This window comes from Paramormyrops kingsleyae, chromosome 1, assembly GCF_048594095.1.
Source record: "Paramormyrops kingsleyae isolate MSU_618 chromosome 1, PKINGS_0.4, whole genome shotgun sequence".
Taxonomy (NCBI): Eukaryota; Metazoa; Chordata; class Actinopteri; order Osteoglossiformes; family Mormyridae; genus Paramormyrops; species Paramormyrops kingsleyae.
The window spans coordinates 67,172,977-67,200,409 of NC_132797.1; the positions used below are offsets into that span (position 1 = coordinate 67,172,977).

The 27,433-nt window shown below is 44.2% G+C and overlaps 1 protein-coding gene across 6 annotated transcripts in view; it reads right to left on the reverse strand.

Moving 5' to 3' along the window:
• Positions 1-27,433, reverse strand: part of kalrna (kalirin RhoGEF kinase a) — a 140,288-nt gene that overhangs the window by 44,120 nt on the left and 68,735 nt on the right. For all 6 annotated transcript variants that reach the window (XM_072718159.1, XM_023832749.2, XM_023832575.2 and 3 more), the window contains exons 11-30: positions 26,455-26,646; positions 20,510-20,679; positions 18,334-18,508; positions 16,152-16,347; positions 14,962-15,128; positions 12,402-12,521; positions 10,462-10,680; positions 9,863-10,012; positions 8,373-8,487; positions 8,067-8,182; positions 7,368-7,490; positions 6,711-6,893; positions 5,076-5,194; positions 4,760-4,826; positions 4,478-4,587; positions 4,223-4,292; positions 2,859-2,948; positions 2,448-2,540; positions 1,684-1,795; positions 1,002-1,192 (exon numbers count right to left, since the gene is read on the reverse strand). In XM_072718159.1, coding sequence (XP_072574260.1) covers positions 1,002-1,192; positions 1,684-1,795; positions 2,448-2,540; positions 2,859-2,948; positions 4,223-4,292; positions 4,478-4,587; positions 4,760-4,826; positions 5,076-5,194; positions 6,711-6,893; positions 7,368-7,490; positions 8,067-8,182; positions 8,373-8,487; positions 9,863-10,012; positions 10,462-10,680; positions 12,402-12,521; positions 14,962-15,128; positions 16,152-16,347; positions 18,334-18,508; positions 20,510-20,679; positions 26,455-26,646 — 2,778 coding nt within the window. The remainder of the gene's footprint in view (positions 1-1,001; positions 1,193-1,683; positions 1,796-2,447; positions 2,541-2,858; positions 2,949-4,222; positions 4,293-4,477; positions 4,588-4,759; positions 4,827-5,075; positions 5,195-6,710; positions 6,894-7,367; positions 7,491-8,066; positions 8,183-8,372; positions 8,488-9,862; positions 10,013-10,461; positions 10,681-12,401; positions 12,522-14,961; positions 15,129-16,151; positions 16,348-18,333; positions 18,509-20,509; positions 20,680-26,454; positions 26,647-27,433) is intronic.

Genomic DNA, 27,433 nt, shown 5'->3' on the forward strand with positions numbered 1-27,433 from the left:
TAAACAAATATAGGTTGGAAACCATTTGCAATAAATGTAAAATCTCATTTCCTGCTCTCCCTTGAGTGTAATATTCATGTGGGCAGGACGTAAGCGTATAAATTATGGTTGGGGTCTCTGAGTAAGGCCGTGATGATCACGTTCAGCATCCAAAGCATCTCGCCACTTTACGGACCCCTAGAATTATGTAATCCCCAGCAGTCCTTTGTTGCGCTAAACTCCTACATTCTTCCGCCACAGCATCATATGACCTTGTCCCCATCCGACTGGCTGTCGCTGGGACTTGCATGTTTCACTACTCATAGACTACTCAGCACCTGCTGAATCACTGATGATTGCTTGTGGGTGGGGGGAATGGGGGATGAAATAATGGGTATCGATGCGAGGTGGGGGGCAGCTTCCTGAGGCAAACAGACCCCAGATCAGCACTGTAAGGACAACAGACACCGGTGGCAGTGTAACATATCGTCACCGCCGTCGCCGTAGCACCTGCTCCGGCTGAAGGTGACCTTGGAGGATTTGTCTTCTGCTGGTCTCCTCAGTAGGACATGCTGTGCGTGATACTTAACTGGGTCACCTGCTTCCTACCTCGCCTCTCTCTTAGCAGGTAGCTTGAGCTTGAAAGTGCAGTTCTTGCATCTCCATGGCGATGACCTAACAACTACTCTCTAACAACCACAGTTCTTTAGTCGACCCTCTTCCTATGCGTGCGTTTGGGACAAAAACGTGTTCACCTCGCTTCGAAGTAAATTCCTGTTGATTAAATAGTTTCTCTATAACCTTATTTTTTATAGTATTAATTTTAAAAATGGTTTTATAGTTATTAGATGTAAAGAAAAGTTTGCATTTACATATTATGCTATAGGGCAATGACATTATTCATACAGCTGAAAATCCATAGTCCACAAAGTTTTATGCTATATTGTCGCATTTTTTTTCTGTCCCAGCTGCATTTATTTTATACACAGAGGCGAGAACAGGAGGACCTGGAAAAATCCTACCAGCAGTTTGTTCTTGTAGACATATTTGGTGCGTCCAGCTGAGTCCTTGATCTCTTTGCTAAAGACGAGCGAGATCTCGAAGAGGAAGAGGTGGCGGTCTCGTCCTTTCCGGATAAGGGACTTGGGGTCCCACACTTGGAAGGTGTCCTGAAGAATGAGCTCTCCCTGCACGTCGAGGTTCTCATCAAACCCTAGAAGGGTTGACAACACAGGACGTTCTCACAGGTGTCACATCTACTCAGAACCAAAGAAAGGTCACCAAACATAGACTGTCCAGACCGTGTGCGATCAGCAGGCACTTTATTAGGTACACAAGCCTGCGCCCAGGAAGGACCCCCTTTTGGCTACAAAACAGCTTGGTGCTGGAAACATTCCTTATGGAGTTTGGTCCATGATGTTTTCGCACTTGTGGGTTTTAACAAATCTGGTCATACCCTGACCAATTAGTACCTCCCTACCCCAACAAATGGTACCAATTTGTTGTACCATCTGGGGATGCCTGACAATTACCAGCTACGAATATTAATTGCAAACCTGGTGGAGGAGCCTAGTTTGTAATCAGGGTGAATGCTGTAGTCCGTATAGGACTCATGAAACTAAATGTTAAATGACATCCATTTGTAGTGTACTTCTGTGATACAGACGCTGACTTGGGGCCCACCCTTCCCCCCCCCCCCCGCACCTTCCAGCATGCTGACGTGCATGGCGTCGTTGGCCCTCTTCGGGACACTCAGCATGACCTCCAGACCGTCCTTGATTTCTCCTTTCCCCTCCTCGCAACATGTAAGCAGCTCCTGCTCAAACACAGCGATACGATGCCTGATAAGACCACGAATGGGAAGAGGCTACACTACTGCTGCAGCCTATCGCGTTGCTGGTCGGGACGTCGGCCATGTTAATGTTCATCAAATGCTTTTTCCAAGGCAATGCGTATCAATACAAATACAATATACAAAAAACAGCGACTCTTTCGAGACATTACTAGGTAACCATCTGCTTCCTCGACCAAGTTGGTTTTATAATCGTACAAATGCATTTAACTATTGTCGTAGGAGAAAAATATTGCCAAAGACAACTGATACGAAGTTGAGATTTTGGAATACACAGAATCTGATAATTTGGTTGCTGACCTGCTGTTTTAACATAATGGACTGGGGGTTATAGGCTGACTTGGATATGAAAAGTCATGATTCAGAACAGAAGGGGGCTGTGTGCTTGCTTTATAATATGTTACATCAAACTGTTTTATCATTTAAATTATTTGTTTAGGGGGTGCTTAAAAATAAATGCTAAACCAAATGCTAAATTGAAATCTAGAAATTACATCCAATTAATGTCACAGGGTCTGTTACTGAAGCCATATCATTTTCATCTATGCGCCCCAACAACGCAGACTGCCTGGGTTTCTTCCAGAAATGCCAAGTTCTCCCAGTCCAGCTTCCACACCTTGAGTAAGAGCTGATACTTGGTGATCCTCTGTACGGGCTTGATCAGGTAGGACGAGATGGAGTTGGTTAGGCCGTGTCTCTGCTGGATCTCCTGAGGAGTGTGGATGACATCATTAAGGCTTTGATGCCTGTGGTTATAATGAGATTGCAGCAGAACAAAGTGCACAATGTCTGTAATGCATGAACCGCGTTCCCAGAAGCAGACAGGACATAATGTAGGACAGGGAGGAGAATGATTACCTCTGCAGTGGTTACAATAAGCCCTCTGGCTCCATCTGTCTGTTATTTCAGTGCACTGTGGCTTTCGTTTACTGCACATTTCCATCATACTGTGCCATTTATAGGTCTTTTTTGCAGAATAAAAGCAGAAACAAGAAATTAAAAAACAAGTAAATAAATGTGAACATACGTCAAAAAAGGTCCCAGCATGCTCCAGGATGAGTTGGCTGGAATCTGGTTTGTTTTTACAGTACGTCACATACATGTGAAATTTATCAGCCTGCGAACAGACAAAAAGGCAACAGGAAATTCATGACTTATCATTGGTCAGCAGCCTGGCCAATCACAGCCCAATCCCCCCAGTGAATCTAGGTTAGTTGTTTTTACTTCATCTTCCTTTTTTTTGTGGTACATTCCTTTTTTATTAGAGGCTCAAACAGCATACAACAAGGTGACAAATCTTTGAAAAGGAAAGGAAAGATAGGATAGAGGAAGAGGGGAAATAGAAATGGAAGATTGATTGGGGGAAGGTAGGTCAAGCAAGGCAGGCCGGGCCCGATGCACACCGTGAGCTGGCCAGAGGGAGAGGTCCGGCAGCCCCCAGGACAGCACCTCACCCATGACACCACTACCCCAGGCAGACCACACCCCACACATCATGGTACCGCTATTCTAGGATGGAGTTTGTTTGTTTTTTTTCCCCTTTTAGTCTGTTTGAGTGGGAGAAAAATGCTGAATTGGTGGGATGCATTAATAGAAGCAGGTCATGCGGGTTTGTCCAACCCAGAGAGGGAGAGAAAAGGGCGGGAAAGTGGCCACAGGAAGGCCACCACCCAGACCAGCACCAGCTCAGAGACCCACCCCCAGTGTCCCAGTGCCCCAGTGCCCACCCCCTCAGGAGTACAGGGCAAAGGGAGAGGAGGAAGCGAAACAAACTAGAATCTTTGGGAAGGGACGGGACTGGGGGGCTGGTGAAGTCAACATTGAAAGAATGATGGAGGGACAGAGAGCGAGAGAGAGAGAGAGAGACAGAGAGAGAGAGAGAGAGAGAGAGAGAGAGAGCATACATATGTGATGGTTGTGGATGCTGAGAGGTGGTGTAACTGTAGAAAATGATGATGATGATGATGATGATGATGATATTGAATACCCAGTATACAATACAGCACTGCATATATATATTTCAGTGTGCTGAGTGATAAAGTATTATAATTATAATTAAGAACTACTACTGCTCCCACCACTACCAAAAATAGCAATAACAATAATAAAAATTGCATTTGTGTGTCTGTGTCTGCATGTGTGTGTGTAAGTTAAGAGATGGTTGAACAATGATTACTGAGTGTATCTAGGAGCAATACTGTTATGAACCAAACAAAATGGAAATGAAGATGTTGACAGGAGCACTAGATACAACAGGAGTATAGATCAGATACCTGTACAAAGCTGTAGGCAACATCAGACATGCAAACTATCACAACTTTACATGTAAGTTCATATAATTACGGCCTCTGCCTTAAATCCATTAAGGTTCCCCAAATTCTAGAACCTCACCCAGGTGACAAAACAGTGGCCAACATCCTCTGGTAGCTGTTCGTAATTCACCAGCTCTTTCAAAAAGATGCTAGAGGAAAATCAGACAAATAAAGCACAATATCATTCATAAAACTACAGGAAATTAAATGTATAATACTATACATTATAATATATATAATGCCATATATATTTTTCATAACTTATTGACATTATATACTTTTTTCTACAGTTAAAAAGACAAGGATTTGAAAACGTCATGGGAATGACACACACTTGCTATGGAAATCATAGATCTCCTGAATATTCCCAAATATGACATGCTCCTTGTTCACGATTCCAGGCGGGATTTCCTCCACCCCACTTGTCATCTCCCATAAGTAGGTCTACAAGAGAAAAGACAAAGATAAATTGACCTTCACACTGAGTGCACTGAGTCTTGTGTGTGTTTGTGTGAGTATGTCTTTCCGAAACGGTTCAAGCTTTGTTAAGTATTAACTAATTCTTCAGTTGTTTGTCTATTGATCCCCTTCAGGGATCCAAGTAAATATTGCCTACCTCCAAGCATTCATGCAAGTCCCTGACATAGGCCTTTTCAGTTTGGAGAAGTTCAGCCATTATGAACCTGCATGAATAGAAACAGAATGATACAATGAAAATAGGGATTAAATAAGCAAAACTTCTACTTAAACCAATTATAACATTATAATGGATTATACATTTTATTGTAATATCAAGTGGTACAGTTGAATTTAGCCAAAATAAGCTACAGACAAAGTGTTTGTCGGACATGCTTAGTATGGAACATCAAGATGTTGTCTTCTCATTCATCGTTTAGGACCTTCAGCAGGTCTACAGGGCCTCCCCAACTCACTCCTTCTTCCTGGCAGACTTTCTCTTCTCCTCGTTGATCTCATGATTTGGGTCCCGCAGCTTCACCTCAGGGTCCGTCAGGCTGGCGGGGATGATGTCCAGCTCCAAGTCCTTATTGTCCTGGCAAGAGAACACCCAATGTCCTCAGACTCAAGGCCGTGTTCTGCATGACTCATAAATTAATGACCTCCTCAGGATTTTTCTAAACGTACATTTATCTGTGTCCGGAGATACATATAAATTCATAGCTTAAGTCTGTAGTCCTTTGTAGAACACCATATAAATTCAGTAGTAAGTCACCTTGGATCAAGTCATTGAGTAAATAAAAACATAAGAACAAAAACAACATAGCAAATCTTTAAAAAAATGTTTCTGATCTTATAAGCAATATGCTAGGATCATCCATCCATCCATCCATCATTCTGATCAGGGTCATGGGAATCTGTGACCACACTTAGCAAAATTAACTAAATAAACTAGTATTTTGAACACATATCCTTCTGCCACATTTTTCGTTTGAAGTACCATCTATCATGTTACCCCGGTCATTGCAGAAACTTTGTTAGTACACTGTAAACTCTGTAATCAGGTTGCTGCTTGTCTCTGACAGGAAGACGGAAATCGGGAGTCAAGCTTTTCCCCCCAAATGTCCGTGTGTATTGACAGACGCTCGCTACAGGGAAGGTGACTGCTATTCTTGTCCAACCTCGTCCCGGCAGCCAGTAATATAGGCCAGAGTGCCTCACAGATTTTTCAAGGGGAGTGACAACGGGACCCAGTTTAGCGAAAGTGACAAAGGCACCTTCCTTTAGGCCAGACATACTTAATATCTGCCTCGTCATAATATATTTCTCATGGTTTAACAAGCATTCATTCAGGACAAATGAAGAGTGTCACCATGAAGAAAGTACCTTTCATTCTTGCCAATTTGTGAAATAAGGGTGTTTGTTGCATTAAATTGGAAAAGTAAACAAACTATACAAATCTATTATAAGCACAATTTTGCACTACTGTCACTCATAGTGAGATGCTCTCCTGTGACTAAGAAGGAGAGACAGAATGGGATGGTGACAGGACAAAGGAATCAGGCAGGGGGCGTTTTCTCTCTTTCTGTTCTTGTAAGGCTATAAATATCGATCATCGTTCATGATTCTTTCAGGGAAGTGTGAAGAACCACCATGTGAAAATGGGATGTACTGCCCTCATAATTTAGATGATAGCAACCCTAGGATGGCTTGAAAAAATTACCTTGTTAAGTTGATGTGAGTTGACTCTGAGTGAGTGTGAGGATCATGGTCTTTTGGTGATCTGGTTCAGGCATAATCATTGGATAGCCAGCAACGCAAACAGGCCCATCTCATAAATTAGCCAAGGACGCAGACCACAAAAAGCCCATCATGGCAATTAGAAGAGGAAGCAAACCACTAGAAGACCCACCCTGGCAAGATGACCAGCAACATTTTTGCAAACTTCAATGTGAACTGGTAAATTTAGCTTAATTTGAAGTCAGCCATCAATCTCAGATTATTAAAACTTTGAAATTCATCCTAAAGTTTCACTTAAGTTGACTTATGACAAATCTCAGAATCCATCCTTCCTTCTATAACCTTGTGGCTACAGCCTGAATGTGACTCACCTCAGAGCAGATTCCCAGTGCTGTCTCCAGTGTTGACCGGTACTTCCCCATCCTCAGGGAGAAGTCTCTGTAACATTTGTCCACCGTAGTGACCCACTTCTTCAGCTCCGTCACGTGGACGTGACCCTTCTCCACAAAATTGTCCGCCAGCTGGATCAGAAGTTTCACCTTCTCCTTGGTTTGCTGCATGGTGGCATGTAAGCTTTTCTCACTGCCAGTCACACATGCGTGGCTGAGATTTTAGGTTGAACATTAGCGCCATGCCTCCAATGTGAGAGGGACACAGCAAAATGTGGGCCGGTATATCGCTCTGCAGGTTAGGTCTGATCAGAAGGTTGCCGGTTCAAATCCCGTGGTTAGCAGAGTAATGTACCCTTGTGGCGTTGAGGAAGGCCCTTAACCCCGATTTCTCCAGAAACTGGCTGACTCTGCTTTTTCAATTGTACATCGCTTTTGATAAAAACAACTGCTAAATAGATAAATGTGAGTAAATTAAAATGGCTTTACAAATCAATAACTTTATCGATCTGGTTTGAGGTTACATAAATAGAGGACGACTTCAGCTTGAAAGGGGTTCTGTCATGTTGACAATGCAGGCAGGCACACGCGTCTGAGAAACGACTCGGGAATGAGCCGTGTGGTCTCACGGCACGTCACCTTTGCAGCGACTCTAAAGTCTTCATACTCTTTCAGAAGTTCCTGAGTTCTCTCGCAGGTCTCCCCGGGAGAGGTGTGAGTGGAGAGGTAGTACTCTCCTGTTTCCTGAATCCAGTCTAAGGCCTGCGATGAAAATCAGAAGACCTAATCACCCTAATGCAGTGCACCACTGGAGAATTCAACCTCGTCATGTGACGTACAGAGGGCGGAGTTCTTATTAGGTGAGCCACGAGTCCTGAGATGCACCTTCTCGTCCTACAGCTATTGGTCTATGGCAGGGTTATTCAAATCACGGTCCTCGAGGTCCGAGCACTGCTGGTTTTCCAGCCTTCCTTTACCTGTCAGTCAGGTGTGAAGCTTCTGACCAATCAGAATCAGAAATTATTAAACTAACTACCTGAACTGAAAACAAGGCCTGGATTTGGAATCGAGGTCCAGATTTGAAGAACTCTGCCATAGACTATCCATGAGACATCATGATTATAGAAAAACCTTATATTTAAAGATAAGTATTAAAAATTAAGGAAACGTAAAATTTCAAAGTCAACAGTGCATGTCGTTACAGACTTTCGAAATGATACCTATTTGGGATTTTGTTTTTTTACTTAAATCTGCCTATTTGCAGGCTCCACAAATAAATTCTGATGGGTGTCTCTGCGGTAGGTGTTCTAGGCTAGTGTCTGAGCCAAGGGCACGTACTTGTTTGGCGCTCCGCTCGAACATCACGTACTGCTGGCACTGGTCGAGCCGGCGCTTCTTCATTGTCCAGAAGTGCAGGACTCGGTTCTCCCTCTGGAGAAGCTCGTTCAGGATGGCTGCGAGAGCCAGAGACATCACTGCGGCATCCACACATAGCACTCTCACGCTAATTATATCCGTCTCATTGCTACTTATATAAAAAAAAAGTGAAATGCTGCAAAGATCCAAGAGATGCAACGATAAATGGTTGCCCCTCTGAAAGCCAATGAAGCGATGAAGAAAGCGATGAAGAAAGCCAGCACTGACCTTTGACCTGCTGCTCTGGTCCCCGGGCGTGGCTGGCCACTCCAGGCATGCTGACATTATTCCGATGGATGTACTTCAGGAAGACTTCTGCGTTCCTCCTGGCCAGTGTGCATGCCTGTCCAGCACAGGGTTAACGGTGCATTCAGGAGCATTCTATGAAGCTGTACTTATGTAATCCAGCTGGAGTTCAGCTACTGGAAACAGTACCCCTGGAATTCTTCTGGGCAGCATTTGCAACCTGAGCTGAGGCTGTGTCATAATCACATAAATAACTATATTAATAAGTCACACCAGGAATGACCCAGAAGTTCAAGCATGCCACCACCTGAGACAAAGTCAACCCCCCCCCCTCTCCAAATGTAACTAAAAGCGTTCTAATTCCAGAACTCATTCCAGTCAGACTGACCGTAGTCAAAACATTGATCATGCCTCAAATCTGACAGTGGCCAGTTTGCTAATGAGCGGCTACAATCAGTGCATCTCTTGCAAGCCAACTCATGGTAAGATGTTGAAAGGTGTATGGATGGACAGTCAGTGGATCAGCAGTGTTTTATATCCCACAGCGATCCGGCTCTGCAGGGCCATCTCTGCATTTGTGTGCTGATGTGCTGAGGTCTGCCAGGGACCATGAAGCTGTCATGGGAGGGGGCTTGTTTGGCCCGTCTGCTGTTATTTTGAGCCAAGTTGTGCTGCTGTGGGCCAAGGTTACTGGGATAGGAGGAAATACAACAGAGCGGCACAATCGGGGAAGTGTCCCTGGCTCGCAGGGGAGGGGGCAAGCCCTTAAAATAGAACAAAGGAGAGACGAACACAAACAAGTGTAGAAAAAAAAGACAGTTATGTGACGGTCCCTTGAACTGTTAAGAACATGAGTAGCTATAATTAAAAGCTATGTAACTCTTTCGAGGGACCTTGAGTGATCCTTGGGGGTTTCAGACATATACCCTTAGGCACCGGGGCTGTTACTAAGTAACATCCCCCTTGTTCCACCTCATGAGGTTCAGCGAGTTTCCATTCAAGTCACGCTCAACTCTCTATCGATACTACAAATGAAACGGAAGCAAATTCTGCTACCCGAGGAAACCATGCAGTACAGATTTCTTTGGTTTGAGGATATGGTCACATCATGTAGCGTAACGTTTGTCCGTTCAAGATGGAAGAAGTGTTCTTCTGCTATAGGCAAGAATGTGGAAGTCTGAAGAACATATGGTCCACTTCCATAGGAAGGCAACTAATACAAAGATTTTTCATTGATGAAAATGGAAAGTGTTCATTTACTTTTTTTTTTGGAACCACACTTCAAAAGTCCATGCTAATTTAGGTTTAACATACATTTCTCATGTGGCCTTTTTATGAGTCGCTATCAGACTGATACGTATTACAGGGATGTGCTATCCTGGTCCAGCACTCTGACTGTCTCTGACTCTCTATAGATGCTATTTCTATGCAAGTTCTGTGGTCAAAAGAAGGCCAGGGAGGAGACGGCGTACTTTAAGGAAGGCTTCCTTCTGCTCTAGGTGCTTGCTGATGAGCGGGATGACGTGGTCCGTCTCTGCGTTGGCTCCCAGTTTGTCGTGGCCCCCGCACCAGTCCTCATCCCTCCTGTACTCCTGCTCCAGACTCTCCAAGACACTGCATACCTGAGAGAACCCCCACAGTCACTTCAGCAACTCTGACAGCCCACTGCAATAGCAATACCAAGGCGTTCTTCAGCCAAGAGACCACAGGAATCTACAGTGTGGCATGACTTGGACACACGCAGCAGCTGTTTTACTAGCTACAGATTATTGTATCACATATTCATCACAGATAAACAAAGAAAACAACAGTTCATAATGACTGCTAATCTTGTTGCAATATCCCTACGAAGAAACACAGCACTGAACATATGGATGTATAGCTTTTCTAATTTTTGCAGGGCTTATTATCAGAAAAATTATGTAGAGAACCCATAAGGACTAAAGTTCTTAGAAATGCAGCTGAAATATTAATGCAAGCAGCCTGGATGCTCCATTATAGCAGAACTAATTTTGACTTGACTTGATTGATGGCTCCGTCCTCCCCTAGGGGGCAGCGGTGCAAGGCTCACCTGCTCCGACGTCTTGTAGAAGGCCACAGAGGCATTGACCAGCTTGAGCCGATCCTCCATCTTGAGCATGAGCTGCTGCCAGTGCAGGGCTACCTTCTCAGCGCAGCCGCGGATGGCGTCCGGGTCGTAGTGGCCCGCCTGCAGCATGACCTCGGCCTTCTGCTGCACCTGGAGAGCGCTCTGGTGTGTCTTCTGCAGCGAGTTAGCGTGGAACAGGGACTGGGGGTGAGGGGGTGAGAGATGTGGTCACAAGGGGAAGGAGGGAATGAGCCTTTCCTTGGTCACTATACAGGCAAGGCAATCAAGTCCAGCAGTACTTCTTAAATAATAAAAAATAAAACTTATTTAGTTTTGGGGAAAAAAAAGGAAAATCTAACTGTGGTTTCATATGTATTTGACAGCATGATTAAGCATGTGCCCTGCAATGGACTGGTATCCCATCTAGAGTGTACTTTCTGGGATGGGATCCAAACTAACACCACAATCCTGTACTCGATAAGTGAAATATGGATGGATGGGTAGATGAAATTTTGTTATTGTGGGCAAAAAAGACAAGAACGCTGTTGCACATGGCTTATGAACAGAATCGGTCTCCTTTTGATGACATCATAAAAACCTGCAGGGGAAATTTATACAGCTTTTATTACGCACGAGAGTATACCTATTATTCTAAATACCGTGAACTTTACACGTCATCCTTTTCATATATGTCACCTTCAAGAGTCAGAGGTTTTCTCTGAAGTTAAATCATTGCCCTGCTTGGGATCTTGTTGGGTCAGAGGAAGAAATAAATCAGGATTTATGGTGCTCAGAAAGCCTTTTTTACAAGTTGATTCAATCTTGCAGAATTTAGCCTGCACAGGGGGAAACTCTGCTGACGGCCTGCCAAACCAAGCCCTGATTTATGCCCGCATTTAAGTTAATTTAAACTCACCAGAGGGGCCAATAGAAAAAACAGAGGCTCCAGCTAAAACAATTGTTTCCAAAACCTCCAAGATCGAAATAAAAATAAGCTAACAAAAATGAAACCACCATTTGGTATTTTATGTGTTATGCTTCCAACTGTCTATAAATTTAATTAAAGGATAGCAACCCTACACTGATAAAAAATCAATATGAAAATGTATAATAAACACTTTTTAATGTGACATATAGGTCTACTTAGCTGAAATGTAGACAAAGGATATTTTTGTGTAACAGAGGTAACATAAAAGCTGATTACATTAAAAAATGCTAGATGTGAAATGATTTCCCATTTTGTTGTCAAATCATACGTGAAAAGCTCACAACACACAATTCTCATTCCAAATTCTGACAAATCTTAGTTAATAGAGATTGATAAAAAAAATAAAAAATAAGTAAACCAGAGATACAGTTCATTGCTTTTTAAAACTGATTTACCAGTGCCATGTCTAAACACCTTGGATGGGGACTTTGCTTAGTAACTAAGATCACTGTACTGTTACTCAAAGGCTAAGGGGTTTGCAGATGCATCCAAAACTGTAGATTATTCTTCCATAAGGAAAGAGGAGACCATTAGGTAACTCCTACTACATCCTGCATGCCGAATCAGTAAAGTTTGATAAAAATGAACCCTTTGTGCAGTTTGTAAGTATCCAAATGAATTCCAGAGAAGCGATGATTCCCAGAGAGAGCACATGGCCTGTGTGGTTCTCCTGAATGTTGGCTGCAATAGGGCCATGTGACGCAAACATGCTGGAGGCTTTCGTGTTTAACGGGAGATACACAGAACACTCCGGCACATGGTCACCCGTGAGCTCACCTCCGTAACACGGGGCTTGAAACCAAGAGGTTAATAAAAACCACTAAACAAAAACAGGCCCGGCGCTGCCTTCCCCCGCCCCTCGTCCCCGTCCCACACGCTGAAGCCATTAGCCCAGCCATCCCACGTTTCGGGAGGGGGGGGGGGGGGGCATTACCTCGATGGCCAGCTGGAACTGCTCATGCTCCCGCTGCAGCTGCTCCGCCTCCGACAAGGAGCTGGCACTCACCAGACTGGCGTGGAGCATCGACTCCCCATTCCGGATCCACCCCAGGACCTGCGACACGGGGAGCATGCAGCTAAAAACATCACGCCCACTTTCCCATTAACCAATCGCTGCACAGTAACCATAATGCAACAGTAATGACATAAAGAGTCAATATAGGTTTAACTGTCACTTTCTCTGCAGGTACCAATGACAGCAGGCAGCAGTCTTCCCTAACTATAACTGGTCACTATAACTTAGTTCCAATACAGTACTAACCAGTAATAAACCAAATGTTTTTTATAATCAAACAATGAGGCATATGAACAGAATGGTTATCCTAGTGCATGTAAATCAAACTTCTGTAGGTGCATTACAGTAATAGTTAATAGCTAATGCATAAAGTACTGTGTAGATAGGGATGATGATGATGATGATGATTTTATATTCTTTTTAGAAATCTGAAAACTTGCAGATTTTACATGGTACCATCCCACAACCCGCAGCAGCAGTTTTATAGGATTCACAGATCTCTTCTTCCCTGTTAACAATGACAGCTGATAGACACCAACTGGTGGAAAGTGCATGTGCAGCATTACTGTAAGGTAAACAACATCAACATCCAGTGACATTCGCAAAACTGGAGAATGCGGATTATTCTAAAAATACCGCTGCCGAAATATTACTACTTACTCTGACCATTTCTTTTAACAATCCGAGGGAAATTAAAATTAAATGATCTGACGGCATGTAGGCAGAGGAGCCATCATCTCATACGAGATCCAGAAGGATCCAGAAGGATCCAGAAGGCTTCCACTGCTGGATAAAAAGTAAGTTTGCTGCTTTAGTGGATAGATCCTCCTGAGACCCCACCCATTCATTTATGTCCATTGTGGTGGACATTTTATTTTTGCATCTATCTTTTCACTGTTGTTAGGAAACGTATTTATTCCTGTTGTACACTAAAGAGGACATGCTGTGAAATTAAAAATAAAAATAAATTTGAAAAAATCTAAATTGTAAGATGTCTTATTTCCTCCAAAGACAAATAACCTAAAATTGAAGGACACTTTTTTCCTTGGGTCTCAGGAGCATATAGTTTGCCTGCATTGGTGATCCCTTCATGGCCTTATGTTGGAAGCTGGCTGAAATGGTTTTTCTCATCTCACCCTGAGTCAGTACAACACTTTATACACATTTGCAGCTATAGAAAGTATTTGTGTTATGCAGCAAATTCTTCACAAAGAACATGGGGGAATTTCATGCTTGATTACCCCTCCTGCATCTCAGAGTTTTCCTCATGGATTCTCCTCTTTGTCTTTTTTGGGGGCAACAAATTTATGTGGGAATGCAGTGCAAGCCCCCTCCCCCTTTGGGAATGTCACTAAAGGCCGGCACAGAGAGAAGAAGTCCCACCCAGGCCAGCATCTCAGCAGGGAACCTCCTCCTATGTTGTGCAAGAGGATCTCTATAAACCTCCTCCAGACCCCAGATGAATGGACCTCATGCACAAACGGACCGATTTCCTTCCATTAGTCCAGAGGCAAAGTGCGGGTTCTCCACTGGTGGTCTCCTGAGACACATACGCTCTGTTCTGGACAAAATGAAATTACTCTGCAACACTACACCCCATCTTCCGCTTGGAGGACAGCACCCCTGAGCTCCCGACAACTTAGAGTAGCTGCTCATGACGTAAACGTGGCTTGTCATGAAAATGAACACCCGTCCATGCTGAAACAAATGCTGCCAGAGCGATGACATTAATGAGGCGAGAGACACACCTCCACCTCCATCTCACTGATGAAAGCTCATTCAATTATGAATGGATGTTCAACAGTCCTTTTGAGAAATATTCAATCGACGAATGATTGTATCGGGACCATCAATTATTCAAATGTATATTAGTTACAGTTTTCTACAGCCGAGAAGGTACGACATATTTCAGTAAAGGAGTGGGAATATAAAACTTTCTTAGGATGTTACTAAAAACGGCACAGTCAGTTAAACTACTTCAAGTGGAAAACCGATTCTGTGTTTTCCAAGAACATTCTTGCAGATAACTTTTACCTTTTACTTGATGACTTCCCACATGGTATAATACTTTTGTGCATTCATTAAAATATTCCTCCATGTAACTCTAGCATAGCAGGAGCAAAAATACTCAGAAAAATAATTCTTACTGCAGTGAAACCAAATGTACACATGAAAATTGTTCCTTATTTTTGCAAATAAGTTCTCTTGGGTCCACCGGTAGTTTTATATAGGAGTGAAAAGGCTGGAAAAGAAGGATCCAAGTTCTGGGCTTAGAGGGTGCTTGAGGTCAAGAGGAAAGGTGGTGTTCTCATACCTTAACTGACTAGGTGTGGAGAACTGACCAGTAATCAATTAACAGCAGGTATTTCTAGACTTTGGTTAGCAGATTTGCTGCTATTGGACACCTCCTCTGTGACTGATGCTAACAAGCAAATATGGAAGCAAATAAGAAGTTCCATAGGAGAGGGTCAAACCTGACCTGCTTAACCTCAGCCTGCAGGTGGCGCAGTTGAAGACATTGTTCTAGCCTTTTCTGCGTCTGGTCGGCACTCAGGTCCAGCTCGTGTTGCTTCTCGTGGAGGAATTCGAGCAACTCCTGGACCTGTGTGGCCAGGTCCACCTCCTTCTCACTGGTCAGCTCGATACCTGCAGGACACAGTGACTGGGGTGTTACTGGTCATGCAACAAACGAAACCACTTAAAATACCAGTGACACCATGACTTTTCCCACAATCCAACAAAAAATAATATTTCCTACATATATTCTTGTATAATTCTTACATCCATGTTCCTCTCAAATTCATAGGACACACACATTCCACCTTTACAAAAAAAAGCTGCATTATATACAAACAAGATTTTATACCATTTCCCCACTAGATGGAAGTACACCATATACTATGAGCAGTCAGAAGATTTTTTTTAAAGCCACTTCAAAGGGTTTTGTTCCTTAGAGCTGTTATATGTTGCTATATAGGCATATCGTCAAGGCAACGTCACAATGTTGGCAGGTACAAATTATCTTACCAGACTATTTTTGGTTATAAATGGCGCTATTATAAGCCATCGAAACAGATATCTGTGCTTTCCATTAAATGACTTCACAAAAAAGACGCACAGCTGTTTAATTAGCCAATCAAGCGTCTGCCTGGGCTGTACTAAAGTCACCGCACCCACTGATTACTTGACACAACTCACTCACCGCGACCCGAGAGCAGGCCAAGGCCGTCGTCGGGTAGGGGGGGAGAGTGAGCCATAATAAGGCAGGCAGCGTGTAGGAGCAACTCTTAGAAAAGGAGAAATGGTGATTTCCTGCCACGTTCCCCAATCCTTACTAAGCAGGCTTTGGCAGAGTAAGTCAGCTACCTTGCTATGGTTTCAACTACGTCAGACTAAATCTCATCGAGTAGAACATTGTGCTAATAATGCAAAGGTTGTGGGTTCAAATCCCAGGGTGCATACATAAATTACAACCATTCCTTATACTTTAAGTCGCTTTGGGAAAAAGCGTCAAATGTATCTTGTTAATTCTTGCTTAACTTCTTATTCGCCTTTTCATTACGTAGAATGTACAAAATCGTAACAAAAACAACACAGCACCAAGCTACTTGTAAAAGGAAGTGCCGGTATGCATTGGCCCCCTAATCCCCCCGGCGCAGAGCCACTCACCTGACGCCTGGACCTCCATGATGTACTGGTGCAGGTCCTGGCCTTGCTGGATGACCTCGAAGGTCATGTTGTTCATGGCCATCTTGCGCTCCGTGTGCCTCTGGAGCCTCTGCTCGGCCGGGGCCAGCTCCTCCGCGTTAAAGTCGCCCGCCTGCCGCAGGAGGTCCTCGTTCCAGGCATCCAGCTCCGCCGTCACCTGCGGGGGAAGAGCGGCCGGCGGTCAGTCCCCATCGCAGCAGCAGTCGGTCGCCTTCACGTTAGGTTCCAAGCCCATTCTGGGCGGATGGCCGACAGCTAAGGAACCACACTTAAGATCTACAAAGGTTGTGGGTTGAAAAGACAGGGGCTGCCCTGCTCACACAACCCAGATACTTAACCAACCCATTAGAAATATTCCAGCATGCAGTTATAAATTACTGTGGAAAAAGTCTTAGGCATGTCTAAGGCTATTTATCCAGGTAGTACATGTATATTTGCTCAGGAAAAAAAATACAATTTAACATTAGAACATGTGGAAAAGGAAAAGTACTACAATAAAAACGAACGAGAATTTCTTCTGTTCTCTAAAAAGTTACTGATATCTGAACAAAGCTTCAGGTCCCAAACCCCTCCTCAGGGACACCCCAGCCATTCCATGTGTTTGTTAAATTTCACCACCAGCTAACAAAATTAATTCATTAAAAACAGTTAAATGACTCATGGTACATTGGACAAATGCATGGGTACATTGGACAGCTGCTGCAAATACAGTACTGTATATAACCAATAGTGATGGGACTACTGAGGCTTCCAAAATTCAATTAATCGACGTGGGGATTATCAGTAGCTGGGATTATCACGCAGTGCCAATCACAGAGTGGCTTAACCTACTTCTATCGATCACATAATTGTTTCTCATGCGGATTACATGGGCAGTGATTGACAGGATGAAGGAATGACACCCACTGAGAGCTTCAGGGCCTCGTTTCAGCCAACATTAATACCCAGATACATCATACAGCAATAAGGTATCGATTTCTGTACAGCATAAATCATGTAGTAATTTAATTATTGCAACAGTTAGCTACAGTATGCTCTGGAAAAAATGTATATTCCCATTGGCCTTTAATAATTCACTCTCAGGTATGACAAAAACCCTAAAAGTAATAACTGGTGTCATATTCTTCAACAACCAGCTTACAAAGACAAGATGATACTATCAATATCACGATGGCCAGACTCTCTGCGTTTGTAAGCGTGATATTGGTGTGAGGTCGCTGGTGAGTCTGTGCCGCTGAGAGTGAGCCTTTGCGTGTACGGCTCCGTCCTGGTGAGACGCAGCCAAGGCATCATCGGGCCAAGTGTGCCGCAGTAGACGTCCCTAAATGAATAGCCTGGCGCAACAGAGATCGTTGCACATTTTATCTCACCTCACCCTCCTGCAAATCAGAGACAGACCCTGAAAACAGACGACCTACAGAAAGCCTAACTGCCATTTGTATATTTGTATCAAAGGTAAAGTGAATCTTTGCTTAATGCTAATATAAAAAAACACAAGATGTTTCTCTTCACTGCAGATGAAAAGATTCAGATGCTTACAGCTTAATTACTTTATGTTTACCTTTTAAGTTCCCTCTATAAGGAAGAGCTGCATTGATATCAGTTCTCTAACCCCACCTCATTGTGTTGGGAAACTGAACATCAGGACCAGAGTTAGGCATCGATACCCCGGGAGACCCAAGGAGCCCAGCACTTGACAGAGGCCGCCGAATATGTAAAATTCAGAATTTTATTGTACAGCGGGGCGCCAAGGTGACGTGTCGTCAGGTGGACGAGAATTTCTAGCTACGCCACCAGTGAGTATATAGTGTTGTATCATATACTTGGAAGGAAACTGGTGCAGGACATGCATGCCCCTCTTTTCCAGTCTAACATCTCCTGCAGCTTCCCACAAAACAACAGCAGCTCACGTTAGGGGGTGCACAGCTGTATATAGCCAGTTGATGTGTCCCCTGCAGACCAAAATACCAATTTGATTTAATAATGTCAAACCACAGGAGAGTACACTCTCACATTATGAATACTCCCCACCCCTTCCAGCTGTAACCCCAGCCCCCCTCCCACCTGAGATCCCTCTGCCTTGGAATGGCGGGGGGGTGGAGATGCGACTCCATCTGTCTGTGGTCCCCCCCCCCCCCCTCACCTCGATGGTGTACTGCTCAAAGATGCGCAGCTGCAGGAAGATGTCCAGCTTGATCTTGCGTTCGTGGAACAGCTCCTCCATCTGGCCCTGCGCCTCGTCCAGCTGCTGCAGCACGCCCTCGATGTGGGCAATGGAGCTGCTGTGGGGCAACTTGTTGCTGGACATCGCGGAGTCTCTGGGGCACAGGAAGCGCACAGAGCGATTAAAGGCCAGGGGGTCGCCTTGGACAGGAAGTCAGCAGGAGCAGGAGTGACGGTGACAGGAAGTAGTCGAGATTTAGGCATCGGATGGCAGCACGGGGAGCAGGACACTGACTGCATGTAGCAGTATGAAGTGAATTTATTTATTGGCGTCAAAAGAAAACTAGAGTGATGGATTAGTGTCACAGTTGAGGTATTCGATAACAGCAAAGGCCCAGAGTTGATATTTACAGTTTGAAGTCAATGAAAAACAGACAGGCCAAAACAGCATGTAACCCATTCAGGGAACTCTTGATCAACTCGCTTAAAGAATTGTGCATTTCCGTGCTGATGCTGCAATATAATTCTGCTTCCAAAGAATCCAGAAACTGAAACTTTGCAAAAGGAGAGAATTAAGTATCCCTTCCTTAGATAATCCAAGAAATCACCTGCCAGCCTTTCAAATACCCCACACAGGGTGTGCCTTTCAGTATCGACAACGCGTTCTTTCTTACAGGCCTTGTCCAGGGTACATTAATCATCTGATTGGCTGATGACTGCAGTAAGATCTCATGATAGCTCTCATTACATCGACTGCATTTCTGTTGTGTGGAAGCCAGCACTGCAAGGCCAGCCCTGACAGAGACATATAACCCCATTTAGCTTTAATAAAACATATAAAATAACAGCGGCATTCAACAGATTAAAGGAAATAGCATTGATATGTACTGCTTATACGTGTTCGGAATATTGCTGGAAATGATTTCACCAGTAGCAACAAATAACAAAGGTATACACCTTCCCTTATGTCCACAGCCCAGAAAGCTGACATTTTATAGAGTTTTCCATCAAAGTGATATAAACAGTACAATGCAAGTAGCCCATTTAAAAAATATATGCTACATAATAATCCAAGACTCCCATGGAGCCAGAAACTGCATCTAGGTGCTTAAATTTATCTCAGAGTGATTCCAGAGAAGAAGAAAAAAATAAAAGACCCTGAACTATACTCTAAATCATCTTGTACACTTTTCTCACTACTGGTCTGAAATAATAACCAAATTGCTGGAAAAATTAGCTATGATCCGACACACTGGTCAGATAACTGCCATGGGTGGTCACTGTCAGCTGGCGGATACCTACACCGCCCCCTAGTGGACGGCCTCCATGGCGGATACCTACACCGCCCCCTAGTGGACGGCCTCCATGGCGGATACCTACACCGCCCCCTAGTGGACGGCCTCCATGCCGGATACCTACACCGCCCCCTAGTGGACGGCCTCCATGGCGGATACCTACACCGCCCCCTAGTGGACGGCCTCCATGTCGGATACCTACACCGCCCCCTAGTGGACGGCCTCCATGCCGGATACCTACACCGCCCCCTAGTGGACGGCCTCCATGCCGGATACCTACACCGCCCCCTAGTGGACGGCCTCCATGCCGGATACCTACACCGCCCCCTAGGGGACGGCCTCCATGGCGGATACCTACACCGCCCCCTAGTGGACGGCCTCCATGGCGGATACCTACACCGCCCCCTGGTGGACGGCCTCCATGGCGGATACCTACACCACCCCCTGGTGGACGGCCTCCATGGCGGATACCTACACCACCCCCTAGTGGACGGCCTCCATGTCGGATACCTACACCGCCCCCTAGTGGACGGCCTCCATGGCGAATACCTACACCGCCCCCTAGTGGACGGCCTCCATGTCGGATACCTACACCGCCCCCTAGGGGACGGCCTCCATGGCGGATACCTACACCGCCCCCTAGTGGACGGCCTCCATGGCGGATACCTACACTGCCCCCTAGTGGACGACCTCCATGGCAGATACCTACACCGCCCCCTAGTGGACGACCTCCATGGCGGATACCTACACCGCCCCCTGCTGGACGGCCTTCATGGCGGATACCTACACCGCCCCCTGGTGGACGGCCTCCATGGCGGATACCTACACCGCCCCCTGGTGGACGGCCTCCATGGCGGATACCTCAGCTGCTGGATGAGGTCCTCTCCCTCCTTGATGACGTTAAGCGTGGCCTCCAGCGTGGCTGTCTGATGCTGCTGAAACTGCTTGATGAGATCCTGCACAGAGTCCACAGAGTCTGAGCACACCTCCTCCAGGAGCTCCTTCTGCAGGTCCTCCATCCATGTCCAGAGCTGAGGAGACATTCAAAATGTTCACGTCAGCAAGCCCAGTCAGAGTGTACCAGGCGTGACACATGGGCTGGTAGCAACATATTTTAGCAAAGCACTTCAGAATTTTCAGCTAGTTTACACTGGTAAGTAGATGTAAACATTTTTTCATACCTGTTAACCTTGTTCTAAAGACGTACCGAACCTCTCTCAAATGACAAATGTCAAAAGTAGGTTTGAGCATAAAATTAGCCAGTCCCAGAACAATGATTTGGCATGCAAATTGATATGCCGAATTAAAAAAAAAAAAAAATTGTCTTTTTCTTGGTCGGGGGTGTCTTCAATTTTCATGGTTAGTAATCGATTCCTTTTTAGCGAAGGTTAGAACTAGAATCATTAGCAGGGTTAGAGAAGTTAACCGTAAAAATATGTGGGATTTTTCTAGTAATGGCTAGAATTTCTCTGCCCACAGAGGAGCTGGTAGGCTGCTGACAAGCTGTTAGTCCTCACAGTCTACTGGTACATATCTCCTGTTGGCCAAATCTACTGGAAAATGTCTCTTTCTGTCAATTAAAATAGCAATAAATCTCAGCTCTACATAGTACATCACATCCATTACATCGGTCTCTGTATAAATTACATGTTTATGTATTTAAATTTTGGCAAAGACAGTCATCGCTTTTACATCATCAAAAACCAGTAAGAACGGTCTTCGAAAGTGCAGATTAATAATAGCAAACATAGCACACAAGCCTGACAAGTAAAATGGCACTTCACAGTTTTGACAGTGAACGTGTTGTTTTCTTATTTACACTCCAAAAGGAGCAAAGCTGTGTGGTGCTGAAATGTGGGTCATTGTAAGACAAGCTTAAAGTATCCTTTCAAAGAGAGCTGCTAAAATCTGAGCTGAAAAACAAACCACATATTATTCACAGGCATCTCAAGACCCAAAAGACAATTAAATCAAAATGCAAGTAACATTGCATTGATTTATCGATCGACCGTTCCATCCCTAATACACAATAACCCACAGAAATACTGCCAATTTCCACTCCCATCAAAGATAATCCACCGTTTTAGACAAAGCTGGAATCGGTGCCTGGCAGCGGGTTGGCGGCCGTTATCTGCGCAGCGTATTCTCTGAGTTATTGATCTCAAACTTGGCAAGGGAGGGCCACTGATCACTGATGGATTGCCCAAAGCTTTAACAAAAGCTTCTTAATCTAATCAAGTGAATTCTAATTAAGCTGCTCAAAACATTTACAGAAAACCTCCATTTTCTAAGAGCAGCACGGTCGACAAGTGTAATATATAACAGCTTTTCAGACAGGACTCCTCTCCGTGACGTCTGAGGCAACAGAAATAGTTGCCCTTTCATCATCTGCAGCATACTGGGCCTCTAATCCTTAATGCTAATGCAAATTAGCAGTGGGCTTTCATATCACAAAAGCTGTCGCTTCTAAAACAGGAGAAACTGAGAGCAAATACCAGTGACCACAAACAAACAATAATGATTGTAAATTTCAGTGTTAAATTAAAGCCTTAAACCACACAGTGATTGGTGAGAAGCAGCAATGATGAAAACCTCCATTATAGTATCTGAAGTGGACCTTTGCGGTCCTAAAGTTGACAGTTCATGAGATTATTCCAGCCATCTGGCTTTATTAAGCTGCCTTATTAAGATTGCTGAATCTGAAAGTAATTGTTTGAGTGCGAATAGTAATATTCAACATGGCATTTCAGGAGCAAATAATGTAATATTATCTTAATGATGTGGGCAACAGCAGCACCCTAGACTCTAAAGTTGCCTGTAAAATTTAATTTGCGCAATAAATCAGCCAAATTAAAGTTCACTTTCTTATGCTGATTATGCAACAAATATGAAAAACAATTTTCTCAATCAGGCAAATTCTTGAGTGAATTTCATGTTTAAAACAAAATGAGTCTCCAAAGCAAAAGGGTTAACATTTGTGCAACAGTGGCTTCTGCGATTTCTGCTGTTCCCATAGCAACTGTTCTACATGTCTGATCTGAGCACGCTCAGGATTACAAACAACTCTCTCTAATCTTTCTCCAGTCCTTTATTCTGCCGGATTCCTACTGTACATCTTAAGCCAAAATAGGTTTTGCAGGATTACAAAAATTTTTTAGCATACTGTAACCCTTGTGTAAAACACAAGATTTTGCCTGGGATCAAACTTGCTCCATATCAGCTTTCATTCTGAGGATGGTGACATCATTTTAATAAAAGATCTAAGTACCAACCTTCAACATAATAGAGATTAATAAAACCTCCAGTAATACATCATGTCTCCCTTAATGCTTTCAAATTCTGTGACCTGATCACACCTTCTCATTAGTCTACTACAAGCATGTTTATTACTATGGAAAATATTTATATTCAAATTAAATTGTGGCACCCTTACAGGTAAAAATTAAAATAGTTTTTCCTCTCTCAGCTCTAAATTTCATCTGAAAGCAAAGCCTTCCAACAGGCAGAACATGTAACAATTTCCCAGCCAATACACCATCAATAACCATAGAGCAGGATTCTTCAAATCTGGACCTCGATTCCAAATCCAGGCCTTGTTTTCAGTTCTCCCAGGTAGTTAGTTTAATAACTAACTTACTGATTCTGATTGGTCAGAGGCTTCACACCTGACTGACAGGTAAAGGAAGGCTGGAAAACCAGCAGTGCTCGGACCTCGAGGACCGTGATTTGAATAACCCTGCCATAGACCAATAGCTGTAGGACGAGAAGGTGCATCTCAGGATGAATCTCAGGTTGTGGTATGAGAGAGTGACAGACCATAGTGACACAAAGTCCACAAGACACACTCAGGGATCAACATTTCTCAAGAGAAATGTAGATCTTGTTCACCACAGCGATCCTTATTGAGAGAATATCCCACATGGTAGCAATAGGCCTATTCCATATCACTAAACTGAAAGTTTCCACTAAAAGTTCTCCATCTCCAGTGGTGAACATCCAGAGTCCTGCTCTTATGAATATTCATCAGCAGGAAAATCAATGCATCTTTGCCCTGGAACATTATGGATATGCTTTGAATTTTCAGAACCATCCGTCATTCAGAAGTGAGGCCTGATTACTCATAAATATTCATGGCTGCGGGTCGGAGACTAGTAGAACTCGTTAGTGCAGATGGGAATGAATGTAATCTCGCCGGTGGGAAATGAGCTGTGATGCGATCACTCAGGAGAAGTACACACAGCAGAAACAGCTACAAGAAAGTTCTCTCACTGCGTATTAACCAACGCCAATTGTTCTGTTATAAAATTGCAAAAATAAAGAAAAAGAAACAAAACTATACCCAGGAGCAATATCCATGAACTTTAAATAAACAACAAACCCTGCATAGAGTGCATCCTGACCTCCAAAGGCAATACGGGTGACACCAAACACCCAAATTCTCCAGCATCTTAAACGCATTTTTAAAAAAATATATGTAAATGTTATCGGGGACAGTTAGACAGGATCTTTACTTCAAAGCACACCTATGGGGACCTGCTGACCAAGCTAATCACTGTTACCTGCGATTATAACAGCTGCAGAAAAACCAAAAATATACCATCCCACTTTTTTCCTGAGACAGAGACTGATTCAATGTTTTGATAGCCATTTTACAGAGGTTCAGTCTTGAGATCTCATGGTTTTTTTCTTTTTGCCCTATGGATTAATATACTGATTTGCTGAGAATTGTAACTTGACCACCACTAGGGGCACTCCTGGGCTAGTGACACCCTCGACCATTGTGAACATCATTAGCAGGCCCCCCTGTTCATTTCTGTGTACTTGGCTATGAAGGCCGTGCTCACAACACTGCACAGGTGACAGCCAGCGTTTCCACAGCCTTCCAGAAATGCGAATTATTTAGCTTTCTGTTCACTCAGCAATCTGGATAACTCCTAGGCTCATTGCAGCCTGACATGCACACACACTGTGTATGAGGAGCTGCTTATTATCAGAAAAACACAGGATCTGAATTCAAAAGGAAATGACTGATACATTTTCAGCTCCATTTATTGCAATTTATTTCTGGATCACAAAAAAAGATCAGGACTAAAAATCATAAATACATTCTCTGGGAATATAAATGTAGAAACTGTAGTTTCTGCTGTTTTAGATTTACAGAACATTAATACACCACTGTGTCTCCATGGTGACCATGAGATTTTCCCAAGTGGTGAAATTCCCTCAAGCTGACAAGGCGACCCTGCGGCCTCTGCCTCCCAGCTGGCCCTCGGCCCTCCCTCCTGAGGGCTGATCTGAGGTGATTCCTGGCACTGTTTGCTGGTGCATCCTGCAGGAGCCAAGCTCTCAAAGTCGCTCTGGGGAAGGCCTGCCAAAGCCACACAGTAAAGCTACCAGCAACGTTTTTGGGCCCCTGTATCCCAAAAACTTTACTCTCCTGGTCTCCTCGAGGGCGCCGGTATCCCAAAGCCTGGCATGGTTCCATTCCTACTGTATCCAGAAAGTGGTATTTTCCAAGCTTTTACGTGCAGGGTGCAGAAAGTGGGGGGAGGGAAACAAACTGTCAGCTTTATGGCCGCTAACTCAACCAAATCCCATGTTTGATCCCTCTTATTCGCTCAAAGCAAAAATTATGTTAAAACCTATTTTAGCTGCCAAGGACCTAATACACCATGTATGATCAATTTAACATAGCACAACAAAAGCCTTTCCAATATACAGACAGACGTGGGACCATAGTACAGGGAGTCTACACAATAAAATGGATCATTGCCTTTGCATAAAGTCAGAACAGTGGGTTACTTAAAACATAAAGATGTCAACAAAGAGCAAAAGAATGAGCCGACGTAAAACAGCAATTCTTTGAGAATGCCCCAAGAATAAAGAGCAAATCCATATTAACAGCTTGTAAGATGCAGTGTAGCAAATCTGTAATCCCAAAATGATCTGAGATCTTGTTCCTGATATTAAACCTGCTGAGGGCTTAGAAAGACCCCCCCCCCACACCACCCCACCAATCAAAAAATAGCTTTCTATCCTGGGGCCCACCGCCATAACCACATTCCTAGCATAGTTCGTAGACCACCATGGCTGTCTGAGGAACAGCTCACGTTGGAAATTAAAGTACGGAAGGATCAAGGGCTTCAGAAATTAATCATCCCACCAGTTTGAAGGAAATACATCCTTTTAAAATTCCACCTTTTTAAATTAGGAACAGCGGGCTCAGAGACACTGGAAACGGGTCAGTGGAATGCAGTGGCATGATCGCAGGCCAGCGTCCGAAAGCAAACTGGCTGCATTCCAGGCGTCCCTTTAAACCTGCCCCCTCGTTCGATGCTGGAAGACCCAGCTGATTAGGGGGAGAGGGAGAGGCATGGCACAGGGCAAAACAAAAGACAAAACCTTCTTTTTGGAGACAAAGCAGAAAAACCCAGTCTCCCCGAGTCCTGCAGATTATCATTATCCGATTATAAACAAACAAATATGGATCATTCTTGCTCACATTTCAAGGAGTGCTACTTCAGCACAGCACAACCTGTCCCCATGGGAATCTCCACTCTGCATGTTTGACTCTGCAGTGGACCTGTGCCAAAAGGCGGACAGCATCACAGCACACCGCAGAAATGGCAGCAGCATCCCAATGGAATAGATGCTACTTTCATTCTGTTTCTAGTTCCCCTCATGCTTCACAGAATTCAATATCTACAGATTAACAGATGAATTCAGTGACCACGCCAAGCCTTCTATCCATCTCCCAAACCATGAATGAATGTTATACAAGAAGGAGAAATGGGAGGACATCTTACCTCTTTGGTGTGGGTGTGGAAGGAGACCGACATGTCTAGAAGGAGCTTTCTCTGTTCCACCCTCCGCACGAAGTCCTGGATCCGGACCTCCAGGTGACGGGCCGCCTTGTAGATCTCCTCTGGGTCGCATTCCCCGGTCTGCGCTAGCTGCTCAGCGGCCTCCAAGAGCTTGTCGGCGTTGGTGTAGGTGTTCTGTCCCAATTGAAAAACAACAGAAGGCAGGTTTAGCATTGAGGCCCTTCAACATCCCCCGGTCAGCATTGTGTTGAGGGACCCAGATATGAGTGCATCAAAGCGAAAGCCAGCCGGCCATCTGGGGCTAAGAGCCCCGGCATCATAATTCCTGGGCTGGCAGCAGGTCAGGCCTGCTTATTTTATCTGTGTGTCAGTAAGTCATCTGCCATCAGACCGGATTACAGCCCGGAATTTGTGGGCCTGCCTGGGAAATCCAGGGAAAGGTACCAGTGAGACCACCTCATGAGGGGGATGACCCCAGTGCATTCAAAAGGAGGTGTAATAACACAGCCTTACAGGGAGGTGGCGCCATTGCTGGAGGAGGAAGACCTTACGGGCATCTTCAATCACTGACAGGTAATCAAACCTGTTGCTACATTTCAGTATATCGCTATGAGCCAAAATCAACAAGGATACATTTACAGTTCTGCGAAGGCTAGGTGCCTTTTTAGTTTTGGCGTACTTTTGTTTACATGCTTTATTTATGCAGCTGTGCTTCAAAATAATTGCTAGGTCATCCATCGATCCGTCCTGGAGCTGATCCGAGGAAGCCCAAGGTTCCGAACAAGAGCCATTCCCCAAGCCTGTTTTTTTTATGTTGAATTGGTAGCTAATTCAGAAAAAATAATAATACAGTAAATAATAATAATGATAATAATACAGTAATAATAAGAGTAACTACATACAGCCCTATACTGTTCCTCAAGCCACAAACTGCCTTGCAGTGTTTTCATGAATATCACAT